The 17,437-nt window shown below is 41.5% G+C and overlaps 1 protein-coding gene across 1 annotated transcript in view; it reads left to right on the plus strand.

Moving 5' to 3' along the window:
* GABRB3 (gamma-aminobutyric acid type A receptor subunit beta3) overlaps nucleotides 1-17,437 on the plus strand; it is a 184,791-nt gene that overhangs the window by 73,498 nt on the left and 93,856 nt on the right. The window contains 1 exon segment of the mRNA XM_033147529.1: nucleotides 9,683-9,730. Within this exon segment, the coding sequence (XP_033003420.1) occupies nucleotides 9,683-9,730 (48 nt within the window).

A 17,437-nucleotide genomic window follows, 5' to 3' on the forward strand; every position in this document is an offset into this window, starting at 1 on the left:
GGGTCATGTGGCCAGCATGGCTAAACTGCTTCTGGCACAACAGGACACTGTGACAGAAGCCAGAGCCCATGGAAACACCGTTTACCTTCCCACCACAGCAATACCTATTTATCTACTTGCATTAGCATGCTTCTGAACTGGGACAGGAGCTGGGACAGAGCAATGGGAGCTCACTCTGTTGCGGGGATTTGAACCGCCAACCTTCTGATTGTCAAGCCCAAGAGGCTCGGTGGTTTAGACCACAGCACCACCCACACTGAATACAGTGCCAAATGAACAACATTGCGGTCTAGTGATTTGGTTGTATTCATGGCAAGGACAGTGTGTATGGAAACTATGCGGACCCAGGGATTTGACCTATGTGCTAAAACAGGAAGAGACTATAGTTTGCCAAATTAGATATGCAGTGTGATTTTATGACAGACCACTATCTATTTCTGCTGTCAGTCAGAGGATATCTCTAGGACTAAATGGAAGTGGGTTTCCTCATCAATTTATATTCATGACCCACCAGCATCTCTTTGTACATCTGTCATTCAAAATCAAGATCCCCCCCTCCTCAAAGTGTTAGAAGTGCTATATAAATGTTTTATGTTAATAAAATGGATTGTACACACAGGGCTTCTTGGAAGCTGAGGAAGAGAAACAGAGCATGTAGTTGGAAGTTGTATTTATTATTTACAAGATTGATTAGACAGCTTTCCCAAAAGATCAAGGCAATATATGACAATTCAATAAAACAATCAGATTAGAAACAACCTTTAAAAATTAAAACATGAAAGGTTATGTGCAGCAAATGTCAAAAACATAAGCTTTCAAAGGAAGGACCTGAAAGACTCTAGTATCGTTCTCAGCAAAACAGACACACTGTCAAGTCTTGTTTATTCCTTGTATGCAGGATTAATTATACTGGACGGATAGCAAGTCATTTATGAAAGACAGCTTCTGATCCCAAAATGGTGTGTTACATTTCTGTCCCCGCCCCCTATTAAACTGTTCGTACATAAAGAGATACTTACACTGGAAGAGGTAATACAACATTAAGTTCAGCAATAAGGTGTGAAACAGACTCTCACGAGAGGTTGTGGACTCTCCTTCCTTGGAGGTTTTTAAGCAGAGGTTGGATGGCCACCTGTCATGGATGCTTTAGTTGAGATTCCTGCATTGCAGGGGGTTGGACTGGATGACCTTTGGGGTCCCTCCCAACTATCCAATTTTATGATTCTAGGTGAGGAAATGACATGTTCAAAGTATGATACGGCAGGTTTTGAATGTTATATTATGTTTTCATACTGTATATGTTGGAAGCTCCCCAGAGTGGCTGGGGCAACCCAATCAGATGGGCAAATAATAAATTATGGTGATGATAAAATCTCCCACATTAGCACGACTAGAAGAGACTCTATCATAACAGAGCTCTACTGTGTGGTTATTCTGAAGAGCCATAGCTCATTGGCAGAGCTCATACTTTGCATGCAGAAGGTCACTCTATGCAGGACTGATAGAAAATCCAAATAGTGTAAGCAATACTAAACCAGATACTGTATAGCAATGGTTTCACTTGGCATAAGGCAAGTTCTTTTGGATGTGTGGATCAGATCTAAGATGCCACAAGCATGAGATTGCCCAGAAGCAGATGAGATGATGTGCGTTGCTCAGATCTTGCTGGACTTGGAGATCATAGAGACCAACAGGAAAGTCCACTTTGTGACCAACAGTGTGCAATGTTGCCTGCTGTTTCCATGACATGTAAATAGTCAGACTATACATTTCCACAAAGACACTCTAAGGACTTGGCTACATTAGTAAAAATAAAACATTATAAATACAGTGGTACCTCGGGTTAAGAACTTAATTCGTTCTGGAGGTCCGTTCTTAACCTGAAACTGTTCTTAACCTGAGGTACCACTTTAGCTAATGGGGCCTCCCGCTGCCGCCACACCGCTGCCGCACGATTTCTGTTCTCATCCTGAAGCAAAGTTCTTAACCCGAGGTACTATTTCTGGGTTGGCGGAGTCTGTAACCTGAAGCGTCTGTAACCTGAAGCATCTGTAACCCAAGGTACCACTGTATGTTATAACACTGTGACACCAGATGGTGCTGTAGAGCTGAAATTGGAACTTGATTAAATTTTCCATTGTGAGCTTTAAAACGGTTCCCCCCCCCCACAGCATTTTTTATAGCTGTGTAGATGCAGCCTAAATCCTCAGTCGGTGTTCTCTTCTCCTAAGCAAGCACACCCCACAAAGGCTGATAGAAATCCATTCTACTTGAGGAAGGAGGGAAGTGATATCGGGCTGCATTACAACTCTGATAGTTGGAATTAATTCCTATTGAAATCAATCAGAACAACATGTGATCCAGCAACTAACTTACTCTGGATCCAGCCCACCAGGGGTGCCAACTTGAATAAAATATTGGGGGGACCAGGTAAGCACCACCTCACATAATTAATCGCATGACACAACACACACTATTTGAATGGCAATGCCCGTCAACTTGGGGGAGCCCTCAAATATTTTGGGGGGGGGGGCGAAGACACCTTGGCCCCTAGGAGTTGGCTCCTATGCAGCCCATTGTTTCCTTATGTATATCTTTATAATGATTCAGACCAAAAAAAGTCATCATCCATCTACCTGAACACGCTTTTCAGCATTTTTAAAAAAGATAAAAGTGGAACATCTCCACTTTGCCCATGGAGTTAAATATATTCCATTATATTCAGGCCCATTTAAATGCTTCTCGCTCAATTATATATGCATGTGTATTTATATATATGTAAAATATAAATGGTGTTAGTTCTTCTGCATCACTTATCCAACGAAGTGTTTCCTCACTTGTCCACACATTGCTAAAGGTTCACTCTGCAATTTCTCTGTACTCCAACACTTGATGTTAAGTAGAGGGGAGGAGGAGATAAATAATCCTGTTATTGACACAGTGCTGAGCTAGAGGATCTTTAGATCTGAACTTTTCTGATGTTTAAATAAGTGTTACAGACACAGAAGCACACCCCCTGTGGCTAAGATCTGAAGCTTTTAAGAGTTCCCAAAGGAAACAAATTCTAAATAGCTGAACTGCACTTAACTATGAAAAAGAGCATGTGGCTATGGTCATGTAAATGATGTGCTCTTTGAGTGCGGAGCTAATGTGGATGCAAAGTAATTGTGAGAGGGGACCAATCCACATGCCAGGTTCCCTACATGAATACTAAACCTGAGCTATGGTGAAACATGTTGAGGAAAGGCACATCGAACTACATGTCTGTTTTCCCTTGTACAACCCTGTAATGACCTTTAAAGGCAGTTGATGCCACAGGTGCATGATGTCTGCGGCTGCCGCAGGGAGGACCAACAGAATGGACACAGGAGACTGGTGTTGGGTTGAATTAGACCACAACTTTATCGATTACAGGATAGAGCAGGTTTGGCTAAGACATTGGACATGTATCCTGCATCAAGCTGCCTAATAGCAGGCATAGGCAAACTTCAGCCCTCCAGATGTTTGGGACTACAATTCCCATTATCCCTGACCACTGGTCCTGTTAGCTAGGGATGATGGGATTGTAGTCCCAAACATCTGGAGGGCCGGAGTTTGCCTATGCCTGCTAATAGGAACCAAGTGAGGCTGACCCTGTACTGGGGAGTCACCCTGACATGGATTGCGTGCCACGACACCACACAGGTTGCCATTGGGAGAGGTGTATTGGCCCATCGGTCCCCATAGGGACTCCCAGACAGCGTCGCCCCTCCTGACCCTTCTAACAGGGTACCCCCGCGACTAAGGATTCCAGCCCAATGCCTGCCAAAGTTGTGGCAGTTGCTACAAGGTAGGTGAAAACCTGCAAGACGGCCAAGCCTGAACTGAATATTGTTTCATTTATCCCTTGTTAGGAGTCAACTGGCTGTTGAGTTAGCAGACGAAATGAATTTAAAAGTGATGTGTTTAGTAGTTAAAATCACACACAAGTTGGAACGGATACATATAAATCTGTAATTTATCTAAACAAAACAAAACAAAAAGTTACAGGTGGGTAGCCATGTTGGTCTGCCATAGTCGAAACAAAATAGAAAATTCCTTCCAGTAGCACCTTAGAGACCAACTGAGTTTGTTCTTGGTATGAGCTTTCGTGTGCATGCACACTTCTTCAGAAACAAAACCCACAGCTGGATAAACCAGAAGCAAAAGGCCAACCTTTAGAGACAGTAAAGAAAGACATGACTATCTGGCTTTCTTCTTCTTCTGCAGAACAGGCTTTAAATACAGTAATATACCAAGCTGTTGGTAACTGCTGTGGAAGTTAACAAGCCCTATTCTGTCTCCAAATACATTGGAGGGCTTTTCTAAATCCATGCAAACGTGAGAGTATATGCTTGAGAGAATATGCACAAATAAATCCACATGCTTAAGTTGAATATGGTGGATGAACTTTTATCCTATCTGGTTGAACCCTGAGGAACCAGATGGCTGGTCTGAATCTTCCAACAGGGCCAGCTGCTTTTAGATGCAGCTGGGCTTCAGCTAATGCCCTGCTGTCCCTGGACGAGGTTTTCCAGGGAGAGTAAAATAATGGTCTCTCAGGAGGGCATCAGCTGAAAAAAAGAACAGTTGGCATGAGAGAGGAGGATGAGAGGAGAAGCAGCAGAGGGAGCGACTCATTCACATTATGCCAGTCAGCCAGAACTATCCTTACAAGGCATTTTCAATGTCAACGCAGCGGTGGGAAGTGTCACAAATTGAGAATAGACTTCAGACAGGATTGGGAATAAAGAACTAGCTTTATTTTCATGGCTGTGACTGTGAGCAATGCTAGATCATCCCAGAAAGGAATTATATTGAAAAATAGAATGAACTGGAGCCTCCATAGGCATATTTTTGGGCTGTTTCTGCATTGCACATTGACCAGATATATAAAAAAGTGACATTGTGGTCTATATTTCTGTGATGACTGCAGTTGCACGCCCTGTGAAGGCTGAATTTAACCAACCAACCAACCAATCTGAAAAGGACTTTTGTGAAGAATTTCTCTGTCTTCTACAGGTGAAACTTGAAAAATTAGAATATCGTGGGAAGGTTCATTTCTTTCAGTAATTCAACTTAAAAGGTGAAACTAATATATGAGGTAGACTCATGACATGCAAAGCAAGATATGTCAAGCCTTTATTTGTTATAATTGTGATGATTATGGCGTACAGCTGATGAGAACCTCAACATAACAATTTCAACTTGGGGGTTTTCATCAGCTGCGTGCCATAATCATCACAATTATAACAAGCAAAGGCGTGACATATCTCACTTTGCATGTCACGAGTCAATCTCATATATTAAACTCCAGTAGCTAATGAAAACAATTGCTTACATAAATGGACTTTTCCATGATATTCTAATTTTTCGAGTTTCACCTGTATTTCCAAAGGACAGGGACCAGCAGGTTGAAGAGGGTTTTGCCTATCCAGTAGCCGGGATGGAATAGAATCATCAAACTGAATCGTATAATTGTAGAGTTGGAAGGGACCCCCAAGGGACATCTAGTCCAACCCCCTACAATGCACAGCTATCATCACATTAGAACTTTCTTGCAGCAAAACAACACACACATGCACACAAACTAGAATCTCTGTTTCTCATGACATAAATTATCAATTGTCCAATTGGAAATGTTCAGTCGTTCTGATACAAACCTTTGCAGCTTCTTCCCTGCAGCAAGAGGTGTTGAGTGCATTTATTCAATAGGAACTGGCAACCTTTTTAAAATAAAAATAAAAATTGTAATGTTTCTCCCAAATATGTCATGCTGATGGTTTTGTGATAGAATGTCAGATTACATTTACCACTGTATTTATGGGGCTAGAGAATGTGGGTGGGAGAGCCTCTTTAGAAGTGCAATAAAGAACCCATGAACATTATTATATTATAATCCCGTATAAGTTAAGCATCAAAATTACTTAAAAGCATACTGAATGCTTTTTGTGTACCCAATAGGTTTTTTAATGTTTAGACAGAACCATCAAACTATAAGCTCCTCATACATAAACATTTCAGGAAACCTGATACACACATATATACTTTATGCCTTAGAGAAAGAGAACTGTAAATTTGTATTAAATTTAAAACCTCTTCAATGTGATTTCAGCAACTTCCAGTGATAATTTAATCAGTGCCAGAGTATTTTTAATATCCCAAAAGTCTTAAATGTAACTTGAATATTTTGCTTTGGGTATTGCAAGAGCTGATTCTCTGTAATGGGTCTTTGGGCTTCAACGCTAATCTGCTTCTATCTGTTTGTAGAAGAAAGGAAATGTTTGCCTGAAATGCTGTAATCATATAGCTGGCATTGAACCTGTAGACACGAACAGCATTTAGTACATACTTGACTCTCAGTCCAAAGAATTACCATTTTGAAGGCAAAATGAGATGCATTTAAGCCTCCGCTGGATTTCAGCCATACTCTACAGACTTTAGGACTATGCAACAATGTCGAGCCATTGAAAGTGCCAAGATGGTTTCAGCTTAATTTATTGACCGTGTTCATTTCACTGATTGGAATATTAGGGCCACATTTATTTATTTATCTATTTATTTCATAAAACGTACACAGCACTTGATTGAAAAGAAACCTCAAAGCAGTTTATAAAAATGATTAAAAAAAAAATCACAACAGTACTTTAAAACATACAGAAGTTGAAATACTAAAACAGATTAAAATGACCTCAACTTGCTAAGCACCTGGGTAGGTTTGTCTAAATAAGAATGTTTTGTTGTTTAGTCATTTAGTCGTGTCCAACTGTATGGTGAAGGTATCTGCTTCATCTCAATAGGCACGGAGTTCCAAAATTTAGTCGCTGCCACACTAAACAACCAAGTTCTTACAAATGCAAATTAATTGGGGTGAATTTTATACTGGGCTTGGTTAAGGAAAAGACAAGGGCAGACAGCTTTCCTGTGTTCTAATGAAATACCTCTTAGAAATGTCTGAGCAAATAAATGACAAATAGGTTAATTTTATTTATTAATTTGGGAAATGTTAAGTTGTTCTGCAGCACAAGGCTGCTAGGTCAGAGCACACTTAAAAACTGTTAATTTACAGGCCATAACCCAATGAGAAAAATCAGAAGACAGAAGGTTAGCAGGCTAGAATGCATGGGCAAGTAAAACATTTCTCAATTGGCACCAATATGACATCAGGGCTGGTTCCAAGTGAGCTTCTCTGGGTAGGGCATTCCAAATACAAGTTACCACAAGTGAGAAATCCCTGCCTATTTGACTTCTTGTGCCAGGAGAACTCAGTAAAACCTCTGCTGGTGACCATGAGGTTTGGTCAGGAATATGTGGTAGGAGACAGCGCTTCTGTATCTCAGACATGAGCAGTGGTGGCCGACCCTGAAAATGACATCGCTATGCGTGCTTGTATTTTTATTTTTTTTTAAAAAAAGATTTTTATTAAAGTACGAGAATTTTTACATACATTATATTCTCTCCTTGCAGTTTTTAAATATCCCGTAACATTTTTTCCTTTCCCTTCCCACCCCCCTCCCCCACCCATATCCATTGGGAGGGTTCAAACGATTGTCCTCAGCCATGGGCACAATGTCTTTAATTTCCACTGTTCCAGTAGTTGTTATCCATTGAAGATAGGGGTTCCATCTGGTCTTTATAATAGTAGACTTGCCTCCATGTTGTTTCCTGTGATGTTACTGCAACGATGTCTGACTGAATAAATCCAAACAAATAATTAGTCCAGACCTCTACTGTCCATTTTTCCTTATCTTTCCAACCTAAAGCTATTGTTGCCTTTCCCGCTAGTATCATTACATTGAAGGTGAGCTGGTCACCTTTCTCTATGGTCGTGTTTCCAAGAATACCCATTGTCATGAGATTGAAGTCTATAGATAACTTCATTTTAAAAACTTCATTAATAACCTTAAGGATTTTATTCCAAAATCCCCTTACCTCTGGGAATTCCCAATACATATGGGAGAACCATCCCTTGGCTTGTTCACAGTGCCAGCAGTTAGGGTTCAATCCTGATAGCTATGTGTGCTTGTAAAGCTGATTGCAGAGCAGAGTTGGAAGGGGCATGGGAAAGAGTGACCTTAGAAAAGAAAAAAAATAACCCATTTAGTGTTGGCCCCCTCCTCTACAAGGATACCAGGAAAATTGATTGGCAGATAAAGAGGTACCTTGGAAAGCTACCCCTCCTGAGTGATTAGAATAGCTCAGAAATGGTTATAATGAGGAGATACTACACTAACATGAGGCCACTGATATCCTTTAATTCAGCTCTATTGTGGACTTTTCTGCAGCTGATAAAGTTGCACTGTAATTAATGGTTTGCCCGAGGACCAGCCCTGATATAGCCAAAAAAATAATAACCACATCTTGCATTTTCTGGAAGGCAACCTGAAAGCCTGTTTTGATACCGGTCCCAGCCTCCTGTATCTCAGTACAGGTTAAACGCAGCAGAGTTCCCTGTATCACGTTAGTGGTGTTTCATTTTATTCTCTAAAGTTGAATCTGTATCCTGAGTCATAAGCACAAATATAACCCATTAGCTTTCTCAGCAACACTGATGGCAGCAACAGCAAAACCATATGTTCTCCATTTGATTTACCATCAGCAGCAACTGCCTGGCTGCCCACAGTTATTCTCTGCTTAATAATATTGGCTCATAATAAGTGAATATCTGCTATTAACTAGCATGTGAAGAATTTTTAATAGGAATCATGATGCCTCCGGTTTTGCGCTTCTATAAATCTCTTCCTCCAGTGCTGCACTGTTGGAAAACTAAAAGAATTTCCCCAGTGTGTGAAAGCAGAATGGCTTTGACTTCAAGTGATGTCAATTACTGAGCAAGCTTGAGGGTGGGGGTGGGGGATGAAACTGAGCATCTAACTGCATACACACACACTTTGATTTTTGTGCAGTGATCAGTGATGGACTTTGCTAAGCTGCTTCTCTGGATTATTATTTTTTGATGCTGCTACATCAATAAAAACTTCAGCTGTAATTTATCCACTTCATCTGTGTTGCACTGTGGTCAAAATGAATGTGTCATCTATGCCTTAGATTTTACCATCAGTTACTTTATGCTTGTCTTACTGCTATTACAGGCCAGTCTTTTACTTTCCAATCTTTTTTTGTGTACTCTTCTCCTATCTACTTCATCTCGTCTCAATACAAGCCTGCATTGCCTAAATGTATTGACTGTCCTGGCAAGCAGGGAACTGTGTGCTTCAACAGCATGGCTATGTACCCACAGGAAAGCTAGGCCATATTTTATCTATATATGCATGAGCTTTCTCACACCTCTTTTGGCACAGCTGTGAGATAAAAGGCATTTGCTTCCAGTTTCAACTAACCAATGTTTGTTGTTGCATCCAGACCTAGACAAACTGTGGTTAGTGTTAAAAATGGTTTCTTGAACAAAGCCAACATCAAATCATGGCCAGTGAAATACTATTGAATAAACTGACTTGTTCACGAATGTTTCTGTTTTGCGGTTCTAGAAAAGCCTTTGGCGAATGATGCTTTGAGGCAGAAACCTTTGCTCAGTGAGTGAATCCAGGTCTTGAAATGAATTCTGTGTGGGATGTTAGTACGGAAATGGGGGAAAGAAAAGGCAACAGGGAAAAAAAAGGGAAACATAGACTTAATTGATCATTTCTTTCTTATTTTTTTTTAGGAATGCTGTGGAAGAAAACAAAAAACTCTATGCAATTTATGACACAAGGTAAGTCATAAAACTGTGCAAAAACAAAAAGTGCAAAAAACAAAACTGAGATGTAAAAGTTTGAGATTCTTTAGTCACTTAAGAAAAATCAATTCAATCATTTAATAATGCCAATGGTTCCAAACATTTTCAGTTTTTTGGGCTCTGATTTGGAAGGTTTTTCATGCTTCTCTTTTTTTCAAAAGTCAATAAACAGAAAATCTGAGGTCTAGAAGAACTGTGTGCATCTTTTCATCATTTTTATATAGATATAGAACTAAATATTGCCTGGCTAAATAAAACATGGAAGAAGGAGCTGATTTACCCTACCAAGGAACTTAAAAGTATTTTATTCTGAGCTATTCCCCCCAAGCCCCCCCCCCCCACAGGTGAAATTATGGGTGGAAAAGTTGATGAAGGAAAACATTTTGAGCAGAAAACTCAGGTCCTGTCAACTTTGATTTTATTTGATTTACTGTATTTCTCAGATACTTTTCATTCAAATGAATCTCAAAGTAGCTTACAAACGATGAATAACAATAACAGAACAGAACATAATAGAACAAATACAGTAAAATCATATAAAATAACTAACAAATCATCAATAAAAAATCACAATCTGTTAAACACTATTAACAACATGGCAATTAAAAAGAATCTGAACATCACAATTACAGCAACTTTACGATTAAAAAATCAATACAGCATTTATAATCTATCAAACAATATTAACATTAACAAAACAGCAGCTAAAAAAATCTAAGCACTGTTCAGTTCATACACAAACTGTATAATAATAATAATAATAATAATAATAATAATAATAATAATAATAATTTCTTTGTACCCCGCCTATCTGGCTGGGTCTCCCCAGCCACTCTGGGTGGCTTCCAACAAAGATTAAAAATACATTAAAATGTCACACATTAAAAACTTCCCTAAACAATTACTCAAGTTATTTCCTCTTCCTCTTCTCTAGCTCACAAACTCTGAAACTTCTTTCTAAGTTCGAACCAGTTTAAAAGCTGGTTTATTGTTTTGTAGTGCCAAATAACAATAAAACCCACCCACTTTCCCCCGCCACTGTTCCTCTGCCCAAACTTTCAGACTCCCGAGGCAGCTTTTGATTAAAAACAAAACTGGGGGAAAGAAACGCACAACTGTATATCATGTCTAGTTTGGCGCTAGAGGGGGGGGTGGTCTTGAAAATGATGTATGGTTTTTGTTTTTTAATCAGAGCACATGGCTATTCATAGAAGCTGGCATTTGCTTTCCCGAGAACTTGTATCTGTGACTGATAGGTTTTGGGCAACTTACCAAAATGGGGTTTATAACATATTGGCTTATCAGACATAGCAATGTCTTAAGTCTAAAAGAAGGAGGGGGCGGGTATTGTTGCAGGAGTACCACGCATGTTCTGATGAGATACGTTCTTTATTTGACCATAAAGTGCACACCTAGGCATACTGTAGTTCAGTTCTACAGGCACAGTAATATTCTACGTAATAAAGTTATGACACTGACACCTGTCATACCATATGCTCTAGAGAATATTAAGACTGCAGTGGAAAATTCCATTTATGATCTCAGTGTACAACTGCCCTGATTAATTTCCCAGGCCTGAAAAGCAAATGCAGTCTTCTTCAACAGCCATGAAATTACCATAATGTAACAGAGTGCAGGGTTGGCGGGTGGGGGGAATCAAACCCAGCAAATTTAATACCCCCCCCCCCAAAAAAAACCTGGTAAGCAACTGGTTTCTTGGGGGGCGAATTTGAGGTAGGAGTAACTGGTGAGGCAACATCTCTGCTAGCATCTTTTAAAGCAGAGGTGGAGAACCACAAGCATATAGAAGAAAAAGAGGAGGAGCAGGAGGAGGAGGAGGAGGAGGAGGAGGAGGAGGAGGAGGAGGAGGAGTTTGGATTTGATATCCTGCTTTATCACTACCCGAAGGAGTCTCAAAGCGGCTAACATTCTCCTTTCCCTTCCTCCCCCACAACAAACACTCTGTGAGGGTTGAGAGACTTCAAAGAAGTGTGACTAGCCCAAGGTCACCCAGCAGCTGCATGTGGAGGAGGGAGGAGCGGAGACGCGAACCCGGTTCCCCAGATTATGAGTGTACCACTCTTAACCACTACACCACACTGGCTCTCTCACACTGGCATTATTGACAAAATGCAGCCCTCCAAGTCTTTCCATCTGGCCCTCAAAACTCTCACTAGGCCAGGCATAGGCAAACTCCGGCCCTCCAGATGTTTGGGACTACGATTCCCACCACCCCTGACCACTGGTCCTGTTAGCTAGGGATTATGGGAATTGTAGTCCCAAACATCTGGAGGGCTGGAGTTTCCCTATACCTAGGCCATTTCCTCTTCCCAGCCACACCCTTCACAGGCTCCATTCTGCACTATCCTTGGCCCATGCATTAACACACCTCAGTTGGTTAGAGCATGGTGCTGATAGCTCCAAGGTTGCAGGTTCAATCCCCGTATGGGACACCTGCATATTCCTGCATTGCAGGGGGTTGGACTAGATGATTCTAAGGATCCCTTTCAACTCTATGAATGTTTCTAGCTGGTTGGACTATGTCCTTGAATTGTGATACCTTAAGAAACAAACACCAAGGAAATCACAATTCCTTTTTTCAATACTTTTTTTCACAGCAGTTGCATTTATTCACTACAGTAATTTTGTAACGCGTTTTTAATTTTATTTATTTATTTTTTAATTCCAATGCAGCTAAAGTAGTACTAGATTTTGCAATTATGCAAATACTGGAAGAAGCCCTAGAGCAGATTAAACAAGTGTTGTTCACTCTTTTCACTATATTAGTCCAGCTTTGATGGGCGCAGGTGGTCTTAAAACGATTAACAGAATTCCCTTATTAATAATCTGTATGTATCTTACAAGATAGTATTGCTATTAAGTTTGGAGCACATCAGAGGAACAATCCAGCCAAAGTTAAGCTCTTTAACTCACCCTTTGAAATGTGGGCTTAGCTCCCACACATTGAAATCATATTTAACTGTGCTTGCTTTGGTTGAATTATGCCCTATATAAAGGAAGTGTGAGCACAGATATTACATTTTAAGCAATGAGGCTAGTCCATTTGGGGAAATGTCAGCCAGTTTCCACCTGCCTGCCTTTTTACTGACAAGCAGCCCGGGGGGGGGGGGCAGCACTGCCTGTCAGCTTGCTCCTCCTTAGATTATGTGTTGCCCTTATAAAACTCACCTAGGAGCAGAATGAGAACAAAACTATAATTAGTTAATTTTGCCTATCATTGGCTCTACCTACTGTTGTGTTCCCTGCTTTCCATCCTACCAATACCAATAGTCACCAGTCACCACTGATTTTAAGTGGAGCAGAAGCAGTCTGGTAGTGACATTGCTCACCTCGAAACCCTTGCCTTGAGATCATGCTCTGGGGGACGGAAATATTTTGCATGCTTCAGGCCACACTGGAGGAAAACATGCAATTATGGTTATCTAGTATGGCTAGTGCCATACTAGGACTGTACCGGCCATTTTTTCTGAATAGAACCAAGGTACGGTTGCACACTTACTGATCCAGTGTGTTTGATTTGCCAATGTCTTTGTAACTCTGATTGCAAAGCCAAAAGTTCATTCCTTGCCCAATAGTATTCACCTATTGCGAATGCTCTTATTGAGAGTAACATCTGCTTTTTTCAAATCCTGATGAACCAGCATACATTGGTTTATGGTATGGCAAGCTCACCATTTTTGTCAAGTTTCATTTTTGTCCTAGAACATCCCCTCCCCACAACAGATGTGTCCCAGCAGTGCCATTTAGGAAGGGCACACACCCCTGTACATTTTGAATGAAATGTGAATATTCCACAAAAGCATCTATTGTTTTTTTCTGGCAAACTTACTGTTTTCGTGTACTCAGTTACTATTGTTATGATGCATAAAAACCGTGCAGTCCTAAGCACATTTACTCAGAAGCAAATTTCACTGAGGTCAGTAGGACTTACTCTCAAATCCTTATAGGACCGCAACCTCAATACAGTCATACATTGGTTGCTGAACACCTTGGGACTTGTACGTTTTAGCTCCGGAACAATCGAAAACTGGACGTGAGTGTTCTGGTTTCCAAACGATTTTTGGAAGCTGAACATCCCATGTGGCTTCCACGGCTTCTGATCAGCTGCAGAAGCTTCTTGCAGCCAATCAGAAGCCACGCTTTAGTTTCAAAACATTTTGGAAGTCAAACATACTTCCGGAAAGGATTTCATTTGACTTCCAAGGTACAACTGTATGTTTTTAAAGCACATTGCTTTCTCCCCTGCAGTTTGATGCTTAGTAAGCTTTTCGTTGTTTCTGATAATCCAGTCTTCTCACACCCACCAATCAGTACCTGATAGCTCTTTTCTCTTCACTAGTGAAATCTGTAATGGCACACACAATGTGTGCCTCCTCTTTCTCAAATTGTTTTACATTGTTTCCTTGAAGAGAAACACACACACACACACACACACACACCAGTTTGCCAAAAGAGGATAGGAAAAAAAAACCTGGAAATGAGAATTAGCCAGATGAATTGATAAAAGTAACAAGATTCAGTTTCCACCAGAGGAGAACTCCCAAGTCACTTCTGGTATTATTCCACATCTTTTAAAAATGCTGTCTAAAAAAACACGTGCCATCTTATGTTTAAATAATATCAACTAACACATTATGATCATTTCAATTTGTAAAGGATCACATGGAAGTAAGAATCCGGAGAAGCAAACAAATGCTCCCTATCCATAATAAATTAAACCTCCCCGCCCCCAATGGACTATCAGCAAGCAAACAGAAATTTCACAGCAAAGCTAAATGGGAGAAATAACTTTATAATTATAACAGATTTTACACATCTTACACAAGTGTTGATTTGTTAACACCTTACATTTCCTTCCAATTTGCCTATATAGGGCATTACTCAGAAACACAATGTCTGATGATGATGTATATTTCCTTAATAAGAAATCTCATTCTTTTTTTAAACAAGAAAAAATATATCTTCCAATGTGTTATAGATTTTAAAGAGAAAGCTGAATGTGCATGAGTTGGAAACTATGTAGAAGGCTGGGCAAGTGGAGCCAAGATAGTTACGTCTCAGTTTAGCCTTATTCCAGGTCAGCAAGATAGGGCAGAACAGCTGCTTTAGTAGGCATAAGACCCCTGAAGTCAGGCAAATGCGTGATTATTTAATGTCATTGTTATATCTCAGAGAGCTGAGGCCCCGGGTCCCTTTTGGGTTGCCAGGGGAGCTACGGCACAAAACTTGACAGTACCAGATTATAGTGACCACAAGAAGAACTATCTAGCCTGTTAAGTATTCTACCACTCTTTGTGGGCCAATTCATGCAGGCTTGTGGCCAAAGCTTAGTGGTGCCAATGGAATCTTCCCTGCCTCGCCCAAATAGCAACTTGGAGGGAGGGCTTTGCGGGAGGGGGGCTATGGTGCAGGAGAAAAGAGTTAAACCCACCTACCCATGTGGTACAATCCTAATCCTGCCTGGGGCCACAAGAGATGCTATTGACACTTCTGCAAAAAAAGAAAAAGGCAAGTTCAAAGCTGTCTTCAAATGTGAAGGGGCTCCATGTAAGTCAGAGCAGAGCAGAGATTCAGGCATGTTGCAGGACCTCGGAGAGCTCCAAGTAGAACCAAAGCCAAGTCTAGGCCTGGAGAGGAGCACAAAAGCAGTAACCATTGCTTGCTAGAGATATTACTTATTTATTTATATTTATATTTATTTATATTTATATTTTGTCATTGCTTGTTAGAGATGTCTTGTAAAGACAGCTCTTTGGCTCAGCCTTTCCCTGACTGGACCCTGTTTTATATGTTTGAATCACCTGAATCCCTGTTTTATTTGGTTTTATATACTTTTATATGTTTTTATGCTATCATTTCATCAGCTTTATGTTGCAGTTTGGTTTTAATGATATTGTTTGTTTTAGTTACAGTTAGGTAGCCGTGTTGGTCTGCCATAGTCAAAGCAAAATAAATTAAAAAATTCCTTCCAGTAGCACCTTAGCACCTCTAAGGTGCTACTGGGAGGAATTTTTTTATTTATATTGTTTGCTTTATATTGTATACAAATAGGGATTTCAAAAAATATTAAGCAGCTTAATAAAATGTGGCCAGCATGACTAAGCCGCTTCTGGCAAACCAGAGCAGCACATGGAAAAGTCGCTTACCTTCCTGCTGGAGCGGTACCTATTTATCTACTTGCACTTTGAATTGCTTTCGAACTGCTAGGTGGGCAGCAGCTGGGACAGAGCAACGGGAGCTCACCCCGTCATGGGGATTTGAACCGCTGACCTTCTGATCAGCAAGCCCTAGGCTCTGTGGTTTAGACCACAGAGCCACCCACATCCCACTATTAAGCAGCTTATAAATGCTTTAAAATAAATTAAACTGGCTACAGTAAAAACAACAACAACAACAAAAACCACCCAAAGAGGGCTACTGTGACACACTGAACGCTTTGCTCTCAAGCCTGGAATCTAGGGAGTTGTGCCAAGGGCTTCTTGAGGTGGAGAGGGTTTTGAGAGGTGGCACCATCCATAGAAGGAAGTGCCAAGTCTATGGGGCAAGAATGAAGAAAGGACAGAGCAGACAAGCTTTGGAATGCCCAGGGTGGTGGAGCTAGAGAAGCAAAAAATATCATTAAAAGGGATGTAGCAGGCTACAAGATCAGAAAGCCCTGCAGGGCAAAGCCATGGGAGGGGTTGAAGGTAAAGTGAAGGCAGGAGTGCCAACTTGGCCCTGCGACCGTGGGTACATGGCCCTGGCACCAAAATTTGTGGGTGCCCATCCCCTTCATGGGTAATTTTGTGAGATCGGGCACCCAGGGAGTTGGCACCTATGAGTGAAGTAGCTTGCACAGCATACAGGAAGAGGGCTGCTGCAAGAAGGGTTGCTGCGTGACTCACCTTTGGGCTGCCCTCCATCACCTAGTGTTCTGTGGGGCATGTGAACCGACCTTTCATGTGGGGAAACCTGTCCCAAGAAAGGACACCTCTGCAGATTTCCCGGCCTCAGGAAGGAAGGAGGGAGGGAAATGAAGGGCACGAGGACTGGTGGATGGCGCGTGAAGTCCTTGCTTTTTCACCTTGCGGGTTTATTTATTGTGAACCTGTGGGGAAAGCAGGGTATAAAAGCCTAGAGCAAAAAGAAATCTCAGCACACAATCATAGAATGGCAAAGTTGGTCATCTAGTCAACCCCCCTGGAATGCAAGACCCTCAATTATAGCATCCATTCCCTGGTGGTCTAGTGGTTGGCGCTCTCACCGTTGTGGCTCGAGTTTGATTCCTGGTCAGGGGAAAGAAAGAAAAACTATAGCATCCACGACAGACAGATGACCATCCAACCTCTGCTTAAAAACTTCCAGGCAAGGAAACTCCCCAACCTCCCAGCAGATGCATAAGAGGAGCAGTTTATGATGAGGGGAAACTTCCGTAGCTCAGCCCCAACCCAGCCCAACTTGGGCTGCTTTCCTAGGCGCTTCGAGGCCCGCTAGCCACTGGCAGCCAGCAGGGCCAAGAGGGGGCGAGTCCTCCGCGCTGAGGGAGGCACTCCTCCAAGGGCCTAGCCCCATGGCTCCCAGCCATGCCCTCGCTCCGTCCGCACACGCCCCTCTAGCTGGCCCCGCGCTGCCATTCGCGCCTCTCAGGAGAAGCTGCACCTGTGGCTGCCGCCGCCTGTCCCA

Source organism: Lacerta agilis, chromosome 4, assembly GCF_009819535.1.
Source record: "Lacerta agilis isolate rLacAgi1 chromosome 4, rLacAgi1.pri, whole genome shotgun sequence".
NCBI classification, from domain to species: domain Eukaryota; kingdom Metazoa; phylum Chordata; class Lepidosauria; order Squamata; family Lacertidae; genus Lacerta; species Lacerta agilis.